We start from the raw sequence: 10138 nt of genomic DNA, 5'->3' as shown, positions 1-10138 counted from the left end.
TGGCCTGACCCAGAGCCAGCATGAGAGGTGGCTGTTTGGGCAGATTCTGAGACTCTGAATGATGGAAAAGATCACAGATATGAAGCCATTACTAATATTAAATAAGTAAGAATGATCATAACAACAACTTGTGGCCATGTTACAAGGCCATTACAAGCTCATTTAGCTGCCTCATGTTACTGTGGCCACATTAAAATAACGAGGCCTACATAAGTGCTCATATTCATGTGTGATCTCAGCCAGCCAAGCAGTCTTACCCAGAATAGCGCTGTTGAGAGCGGAGCAGATCGCCTCTCTTTGCATGGGGTCCAACTGCTGGCCCACGGGGCAGTTCCAGGGGTCTGAGTATGCCAGCAGACTGAATGCATCCTGAGCACACAAACACATACACAAACATACACACTGGTGAGTGGGCACAAAGAATGTAAGAGTACTGCTTCCCACAAGGATAATCAACTTTCCACTTCAAATGTGTATTTACATCAGCAACAAACAAGAGGCAGAGGAGTTGAACAGATTACTTTGTATGCACGCAATATGACTGCAAGTCTAAATAGACCACTTCACCAATATTTAATATAAAACTCTACAATCAAACTGACGTTTTATGAATTGCACAAAATCACCATAACACCTTTTTCCAATGTTATCTGTTCAAATCTATCCTCCTCTTTCCCTCCATACCTGCAGCATCTTTTTGTGAGTGGCGTTCTTGCCGTACTGGCGGCAGAGTTGCTCGCTGAGGGCCTGAAGCTCTCTGCCGAACTGGATCATTCTCTCTGTGGCCGCCTGGTTTCCTCCGCACAGCTGTCTGGAGCTGCAGCTGTCATCTAGAGGAGCAAATAAATTGCAATGACACCACAGAAAGCAGACATGTTTGCAAGTATAATTGCACAGTGGACGTAGATATTGTGGTTGAACAAATTGCTTCAATATAGTACTGCTGGGAAATCTTGTTTTATTAATTTGAGGCTGTGTTTAATAAGCCAGTTAAACTACTGGGAATACAAATATAGCAATATAATATAATATAATATAATATAATATATATAATATAATATAATATAATATAATATAATATAATATAATATAATATAATATAATATAATATAATATAATATAATATAATATAATATAATATAATATAATATAATATAATATAATATAATAATATTTACAATAACTTTTCTATTTGAATACATTTAAAATGAAATTTAATCTTGTGATGGCAAAGCTGAATTTTTAGCATCCTTAATGCAGTCTTCAGTGTCACATGATCCTTCAGAAATCATTCTAATATTATAATATTTGGGGCTTAAGAAACATTTCTTACTATTATCAATGTTGAAAACAGTTTTGCTGCTTAATATATTTTTGTGGAAACTGTAATACTTTTTTTCAGGATTCTTTGATGAATAGAAAGTACAAAAGAATAGCTTTTACTTAAAACATAAATCCTTTGTAACATAAATTAGTGGTGTAACGGTTCAAATTACTCACGGTTCGGTTTGTATCACAGTTTTAGGGTCACGGTTTCGGTACGGTTTGGTATGAGCTATGTTCAGGGAAATAAGGACTACTGTCAAATAAAAATAAAGAAAATAAGAACAAATAATCAAACAAATACAATAGAGCAAAGACAAAAATAAACAGTGCTTTCCAGGTTTTTCAGTTATGTCAAACGGTAGTTTTCAGGTACAGAAATTGAATAAAGTTATTAAATGTAAAATAAAACTGCATATAATCTTTACTGTATACATGTAAATTAAAAAAGGATTAATGTTTATTAAAGTTACAATGAGTTCATGAGTAATTTGTCATTTGTTTGATTGACAAAAAAAGACAGCAGCAGGAATATTAGGCTGCTGTCACTTTAAGACATAATGCACGCATCCAATATACTGATACTGTACACATGAGTTTTCATTCTCGACTGTTTACATTCACTTGACATAACCGACTATGTTTACTAGTATACTCGCCAAGATGGGCATGTTTTGGATATCATTTAGTGTGAATTTGTCCATTCAAGTGCAAGAAGACTTGAAAGAGAACTCCGTTTAGAGTTTGCACGCTGTCTGAGACACAGCTTTCTGTGTGCGCGCACAGAACTTCTTACACAAGTTCTATTTCGCGTGTTTCTGTGCTTGAATGTTTAAACTGGCAAGGCTTAAAATGTGCAAATTATAAACTTCGTGATGATGCAGCACTGGCCCGATCGGGACAGTGACAGTTCCGTCAACCGTCCCGAGCATCTTTGATGCAGGCCCTGGGCTAGCATCACGATCGACCAGTCATGTTCGAGCATACGGCACTCGCATCGAACATGGTCAAAAAGTGTGGACAAAACAGTCACTCTTTGTGAACCATCGCTGTTGTAACATAACATATTAAGTAGCCAGAATGTTCTCAGACAAGAGATTTATATGATGCAGTCAACAGCTCTATCAGTGGCAACTGCAACACGCCAACACTGTAATGTCAGCAACAGATTTACATACTAACAGTTAATTGGACAGCTACTCTCATGTGAAACATGTGCGAAGCATATCCATCGACAGAAACATACATTAGTTTTCTTTTCTTCAATAAACCATTATAGATGCGTCATCAGATTTGACATTAACCGCGGTGCAAGTGCGTGCAGAACCATGGGTGGAGAGCGGTTTGATATATTTTAACGTGAACCGTTACACCCCTATTATAAATGTCAATTTAATGCATCCTTGCTGAATAAATGTATTTCTTTCAAAAAGATATAAAATGTAAAAAAAATATCCTCCATTTAATAGTGTGACAAATTTTTTTTAATCCATCTGAACCATTTTCTCAAACCAAAGTGAAAATCAAATGCCTGAAAGCACCCCAAGAAATGGGGGAAAAAAAAGGAAGAAAATTGGGTGCTACATACTCTTACCAAAACTTCACAACCACAAAATATCACACTCTCTCTTTGTAGCCTTGGAGAAAAACATTTAATGGGCTGAATAATAGAGGAGCTCAATTTAGCAGCTCTCAAGGGGGAGAAGGACAGAGCAGAGAAAGAACTAGTCACATAAGACAGGAGAATGAAAAAAGTATCAGAAGAATAAAAACAAAGAAAGCTGTTCTCAAAGCCTGTCGAAAATCCTGCATGTGTGTTGTACCTGCTACTCCATTGCCAACACTGCTGTCATCCGCCTGTAGGATTTCCTGGTGTTTGTATGTGCCATTCATAATGCGAGTTGAGCTTTCTGTCACGCCATTGCTGTAATGTTCTGCCTCAATCTCCATCTCACTATCACTGTCAACACACAAAAATACACAGTCAACAGCAGAATTGGTCTCTCGAGAATGCAAGTACACAACAAATTTATATGCTTGGCCTTGCTTGCAAACAATGGCATATTTTGTTTTTCTGTCTAGCTCAAAGTCACAATCACTAACCCAAAGAACACCACCACACACCTAGTCTCCTGGTTGCTGGTGGCACTGTGTGGCTGGGACTTGGTGGAGTCGGTAGAGTTGGACTCTGAGTAATTGACGGAGGAGGGAGAGGAGGATGGAGAGGAGGAGGCGGAGCTTACGCCTGTGTATTTGTTGTGGCTCTTATTTTTGTTAGGAGGAGTGACTCCGTTACTGCATGTGGGACTGTCTGCTCCTGAGTCATGAGGAGGGAAAGAAACAATGAGAACTATCTTAAGAAACAGCACGAATGAAAGTGCTTTATTTGAATTGCAAGTTACATAATCCACCCAACTGCAGTACAGGTGAAACAAGTGATTCAACAAACCATCTATTCCACATCTTGTATGAATGTGTTCTCTTGAAGATGTTACTCATGATCAGACCCACACGGAATCTACGCCCACAGAATTCTGAATTTATAAAGTTCTACAGATCCCTCAACCCTTGTGTTTTTGTGTAACAATAATATTCTGATTAAAGGATTAGTTCACTTCAGAATTCAAATTTCCTGATAATTTACATCAAAGATGTTTATGTCTTTCTTTCTTCTGTCGAAAAAAATATTAAGGTTTTTGAGGAAAACATTTCAGGATTTTTCTCCATATAGTGGACTTCAACGGCTACCAATGGGATGAAGGTCCAAATTGCAGTTTCAATGCAGCTTCAAGGGGCTCTACATGATCCCAGCTGAGAAATAAGGGTCTTGTCTAGTGAAACAATGTCATTTTCAAAAAAAAAAAAAAAAATTCTATATACTTTTAAACCACAAATGCTCATCTTGCACTAGCTCTGCGATGCGCCACGCATTACGCAATCACATTGGAAAGGTCACGTGTGACATAGGCGAAAGTACCGCAGTAGGGCGAAAAACTCCATCTCATTTTCTCCTCCAACTTCAAAATCATCCGACATCGTTGTTTTACCTTTTTTTGTAAAGCCCGTTTGACTAGTCTAGGCACGTTCGCTTTGTAAACACTTGCTCGGTACTTCGCCTGTCACGCGTGACCTTTCCAACATGATTTGGTAATGCGTGGCACATCGTAGAGCAGTGCAAAATGAGCATTTTTGGTTAAAAATTATATAATTTTTTTTTTTTTTTAGAAAATGACCGAATGTTTCGCTAGACAAGACCTTTATTCCTCAGCTGGGATTGTCTAGAGCCCTGTGAAGCTGCAATTTGGACCTTCAACCCATTGGTAACCACTGAAGTCCACTATATGGAGAAAAATCCTGGAATGTTTTCCTCAAAAACCTCAATTTCTTTTCGACTGAAGAAGCAAAGACAAACATCTTGGATGACATGGGGGTGAGTAAATTATCAGGAAATTTTAATTGTGAGCTATTTCAGCTACCAAATAGTTACTTTGTAACTCATTCTAACATTTGAATATATTAGAACCATACTGCAGAATTATGTAGATTAGCAACACACATTTGTGACAAAACATTTCAAAAAGTGTGGGCATGCTGAAGACAATTTAACTTCAATAACATTGTTTTTTTCCATACTATGGAAGTCAATCGGGCCCATCAACTGTTCGGCTTCCGAGATTCTTCAAAATATCTTCTTTTGTGTTCAGCAGAAGAAAGAAATTCATACAGGTTTGGAACAACTTGAGGGTGAGTAAATGATGACACAATTTTCATTTTTGGGTGAACTATCCCTTTAACAGAAACTTTGTAGATAGAGACTTTGGTAAATGGGTTAACCACAAAAATAGTCAATAAATATGACCTCAAAATAAATAAAATAATATATTAAAAACAATATTTTGCAAAAAACTAAGCCTATTTTTAGGAGCATCACGAAGACCTCAATGTATCAAATGCCACGGGTATTGATTTTGTTTTGCCTGTATATGTTTTTTTTTTTTTTTGACTCCCAAAGTGACAGCAGCCATTGACTTACATTACATAAATCACCAAGGACAATAGTGTCAACTAAAAATCTTCTTTACTGTTCTACTGAAGAAAAAAAAAAGACACCTACACCTTAGATGGCCTGAGGGTGAATAAATTAACAGCAAATTTTCATTTTTGGGTGAACCATCCCTTTAATGGTCCTAAATTGCTTCATATTCCCAAGAAAAATAATATCTATAGATTCTGAGTTGAAACATGGAATTTTTTTCCCAGGAGATTCACCTCAAAAAACAGCATTCAAGTGCTAAAAAATATTTTAAGCAACACCGAAGATGTTAGTGTGGAGTGTGCGTGTTACCTGTGCTGTGCAAGTGAGCGTTGGTGGCTCCATGCCGTGGGCTCAGGTTGGGGGAGCCGGGATAGCTGTCCTGTGATTTAGGAGAGCGGACACTAAAGCACCGTACCTCACTATCTGTACCATTCACCATCTCCACAAACTGCCGACACCTGAAGGAGGGCAACAAAAATCACTGTAACACAAGCAAGATCTCACACACAAAAACACACTCACTTCAGACCTGCCAATCAATTAAAATGTCTGTCAACCAGGGTTTTGTTATCCATTATGCCTACTGACTGACACTGTCAGCTCAGCAATCCATTAAACTGTCTGCTTGTCATTCAACTGTTATCCATCACGGAGAAAGAGAGAGGAGTCAGCTCTCACTGCTTCCTTCCCACACATCCTGGCACTATTCCCACAGCAGCATCTGACATCTGATGACATCCAACAGTGCAATTAAATAATAACACACATGCACCTCCATGTAAAGCTTTTTTTTTTACTTGTGATCTAAAGAGCAGGGACATCATGCTTTCAATGCATGACAAACCGTTTTTAAAGCCTAAGACCAGAAGTCTAACATAATCAATACAGAATTCACATTAAGCATTAAAAAAATAATAATAATAATTTTATATTTATACTTATATTTTATTTCATTTTGAATAAAACAAAGAACCTAGTTGCCAGAAATCGCTGAATATAAGGGATAATTCATAATGCTTGATTATTTTGTCCAATAACAGAGATTTTAAACACACTACAATTCAAATATTGGGGGTTGGTAAGATTTTTTTTTATGCTTTTGAAGTCTCTTATGCTCACCAAGGCTGCATTTATTTGATTAAAAATACAGTAAAAAAAAATGTGAAATATTATTACAATTTAAAATAAATATTTTGCATTTGAATATATTTTAAATCGTAATTTATTCCTCTGATTTCAAAGCTGCATTTTCAGAAGCCAGTCTTTCAGTGTCACATGACACTTCAGAAATTATTCTAATGTGCTGATTTGCTGCTCAAGAAACATTTCTTCTTATTATTATTATGCTGAAAACATTTGTGCTGCTTAAAGGATTAGTCCACTTTTAAATAAACTTTTCCTGATAATTTACTCACCCCCATGTCATCAAAGATGTCCATGTCTTTCTTTCTTCAGTCAAAAAGAAATTTAAGTTTTTGATGAAAATATTCCAGGATTTTTTTCCATATAGTAGGCTTCAATGGGCACCAAACAGTTGAAGGTCAAAATTAGTTTCACTGCAGCTTCAAATTGTTCTACACGATACCAGACGAGAAATAAGGGTCTTATCTAGTGAAACCATTGCTCATTTTCTTAAAAAAAATTTGAAAATTATATAAGTTTTAACCATAAATGCTCATCTTGAGCTAAGAAATTAAAGTTTTGAACTAATTTTTATATGCAATATGTTAGTATATAACAATTAGTTCAAACTTTGACCTGAGGAGGGCAGTAATACACTTAGCAGTTTCTACATTGCTGGAATTCAAATAGAGAAGAAGAAGAAGAAGAAGAAGAGAGCTAGTTCAAGATGAGCATTTATGGTTAAAACTTATATCATTTTCAAATTTTTCAGAAAATGAGCGATGGTGTAGAACAATTTGAAGCTGCAGTGAAACTAATTTTGACCTTCAACTGTTTGGTGCCCATTGAAGTCTACTATATGAAAAAAAATCCTGGAATATTTTCATCAAAAACTTTAATTTCTTTTCGACTGAAGAAAGAAACACATGGACATCTTGGATGACATGGGGGTGAGTAAATTATCAGGAAAAGTTTATTTAAAAGTGGAATAATCCTTTAATATTTTTTTGTGGAAACTATGATACATTCTTTTAAGATAGTGTACAGAAGTCACAGTAAAGACATCTTAAAATCTACACAAATAGAGTGCACCAGTCGAGTTCCCGGGAGTAAACTCCATTCATTTTCTCTATAGGAAAATTATGTTTTAATGAAAACTTATAAAGCTTTAAAGACAAAACTTACTGTAAGTTACAAGGTTGTTAATTGATTGTATTTGCTTCTTTTGAAGACGTCAACCCACATTATTTCAACTTAGTTTTAAAATAATCATGTTTAGCAGCAGAATTTGTGGTGAAAAACTACATTACCCATGATGCTGTACAGAAAATTCCACCAATCAGAAAATCAAAACTTGCTAAAAGATCTTGTTAGCTCCACCCACTCCAATGAAGCACCACAAATGACATAATGAAGTCTTCTTACTCTCTCAAAACACTTAAATATTTGAATATATACGCGTATTATACTATTTTTATACATATAATATACTATATATATATAATTTTAAAGTAGTAGTTTTAAATTTCTCCATCGTTTTTAGTTCGATTATGCTGTTCACGGTGCTTCATGGGATTGCAGTTCTTTCTATCACTAAAGCCATTAAGTACACATGCTTGTACTTTTATATTTTTGTCTGATTTAAAAAAAAAAAAAAAAATTTGACTTCAAATCAAAATTTGTAATGTTAAGATTCACCTTGTAGCAGGTTGGCCTTGATCATGGCTTTAAAACACTTTAACAAAAACTTTTTAAAAATCGTTATGGGAGAAATGAATGGAAAAAATCCAACACCGTTGAAAAAAAGTGGACGGGCACTGCTGCACTCCATTCCCATCTCTGCCAGCCAAAAATCAAGACTAATCATTTTCCCCCATTTACTCTAACTCTTGTCAAAGTAGATAAGCAAGCCTTTCCATTTCTTTAACTTCAGCTATTATTTGCAACCACTGATTTTAGTAGGTGGATCTTCAAATTGCATGTAATTTAAAAGACATTGTTTCCCTTAAAATCTCTCAGGGACATAAATATTCAGGAGTATGGTCTGCGTAATGCGTTATAAAAAACATCCACAATTCAACAGGGTAGCTGACGCATGACTTGTGTTACAAGAAAAAAATTTAAAAGGCAGCTCATTTTCAACCTTATGCAACAGTATGACTAATCATATCAGAAGCAGCTCAGGCCAAAGCAACCATGACCCTCTTTTCACCCTGTGTGTGCTATTGCTATGAAGACACATAACAAAAAAGAGCCTCATTCATCAGAATGACTACAGGGCACTATAAAAACCTTCATTCTGTATGACACTGAGTAAAAGATTGCCCTAATCTCAGGCTATGCGTTTTCTGAGTACGCTTGCATTATGAAATCCATAGCAGAAAGCTGTGGATGTTCATATGCTACTGAGCTCTACTGATCCCCAGAGAAGAAAACACATTTTTCACCTTGCTTCAGGTTAAGCAATTCCTCTTGATCCATTCCACACAAAGTGGCACAACACATGGTTCTCAAGTCTGGTAGACATACTCACTTCAACATGAAGAGTAAATTTGGGTTGTGTTCTAGGAGTCCGGGGTACAACTGCTGCGTTGCGTCAATGGCTTCTCCAACACGTCCCGCCAATACCAGCTTCTGTATTCCTGGAAGCACAATGAAGCAAATGAGATGAAGTGTGTTTTGCTCTTGATTTGTTTAAAAAGGTCACATCATACATTTTTAATCACTCGATCACTCTCCCCGAGGTGCACTTATAATGTTAGTAAAGTGTTTTGAGCATTCATAATTTAGTTTTATGGTAATGTTCCTTTTCTCTGACGTTTTAAACAAGTGTTTTATTACTACTGTTCCTTTAAGACTTCTATGTAAATACCATTCTCACAGGTAAAAGGATAAATGGTGCTTACAAGCTGAGGGTTTGCTGCCAATATAGTTTTTGAATGCTCCATTTATCTATAACAGCCTCTTTGCAAAGCCTGAAGTACATTGAGACAGGTTCATAAAACCGTGCACAATAAAATATGTGGCTCAAACTGTTAAAATCCTTTGAAAAAAAAAAAAAAACTTCAGCCATTCATTTCTAACATTGGGATCTTTCAGTAGGAAATGCATAACGGTAGGTTGTACACACACACATGCACACACACTAGGAAAAGCACAAGGTTTGGAGAACTGTATACACTTTTTGTTCTTATTTTGTTTAGGAATTTTAGTATCAATCCTACTTCTTACCCATTACCTGAAAGGATTAGGATTTTAATCCAAGGGTTTCTGAAGAGTTTCTTTTAGATTCAAATGACACTTCCATAGACTTTGCCTTTCTTTGTGGGCAAAATTATATTTAATATTTAAAGGATTAGTTTACTTTAAAATGAAAATTACCCCAAGATTTACTCACCCTCAAGCCATCCTAGGTGTATATGACTTTCATCTTTCCGATGAACACAATCTGAGTTATATTAATAAATATCCTGATGCTTTATAATGACAGTGAACGGGACCAACGAGTATTAAGCTCAAGAAAGTGCATCCATTCATCATAAACGTACTTCACATGGCTCTGGGGGGTTAATAAAGTTTTTTTGTAATTTGAATAAGGCGTAGGATGTAGTTTAAGCATTTTGAACTGGAATCTACCGGAAGCTAGATATTTTACTT

At 36.0% G+C, this 10138-nt stretch overlaps 1 protein-coding gene across 2 annotated transcripts in view; it reads right to left on the bottom strand.

Annotated features, from left to right (window-relative positions):
* The window catches only part of ranbp10 (RAN binding protein 10), a 45091-nt gene that overhangs the window by 4825 nt on the left and 30128 nt on the right, over positions 1-10138 (bottom strand). Inside the window, exons 8-14 of one of the 2 annotated variants that reach the window (XM_048167824.1) lie at positions 9015-9123; positions 5669-5817; positions 3427-3640; positions 3147-3283; positions 685-830; positions 258-369; positions 1-54 (exon numbers count right to left, since the gene is read on the bottom strand). The exon at positions 1-54 is cut by the window's left edge and continues 88 nt beyond it. In XM_048167824.1, coding sequence (XP_048023781.1) covers positions 1-54; positions 258-369; positions 685-830; positions 3147-3283; positions 3427-3640; positions 5669-5817; positions 9015-9123 — 921 coding nt within the window. The remainder of the gene's footprint in view (positions 55-257; positions 370-684; positions 831-3146; positions 3284-3426; positions 3641-5668; positions 5818-9014; positions 9124-10138) is intronic. The other variant, XM_048167825.1, reaches the window with a different exon arrangement.

The sequence above is a fragment of the Megalobrama amblycephala genome, linkage group LG19, assembly GCF_018812025.1.
Source record: "Megalobrama amblycephala isolate DHTTF-2021 linkage group LG19, ASM1881202v1, whole genome shotgun sequence".
NCBI lineage: Eukaryota > Metazoa > Chordata > Actinopteri > Cypriniformes > Xenocyprididae > Megalobrama > Megalobrama amblycephala.
The sequence above is the reverse complement of the archived record's forward strand: the minus strand, read 5'-3'. Positions and strand labels throughout refer to the sequence as shown.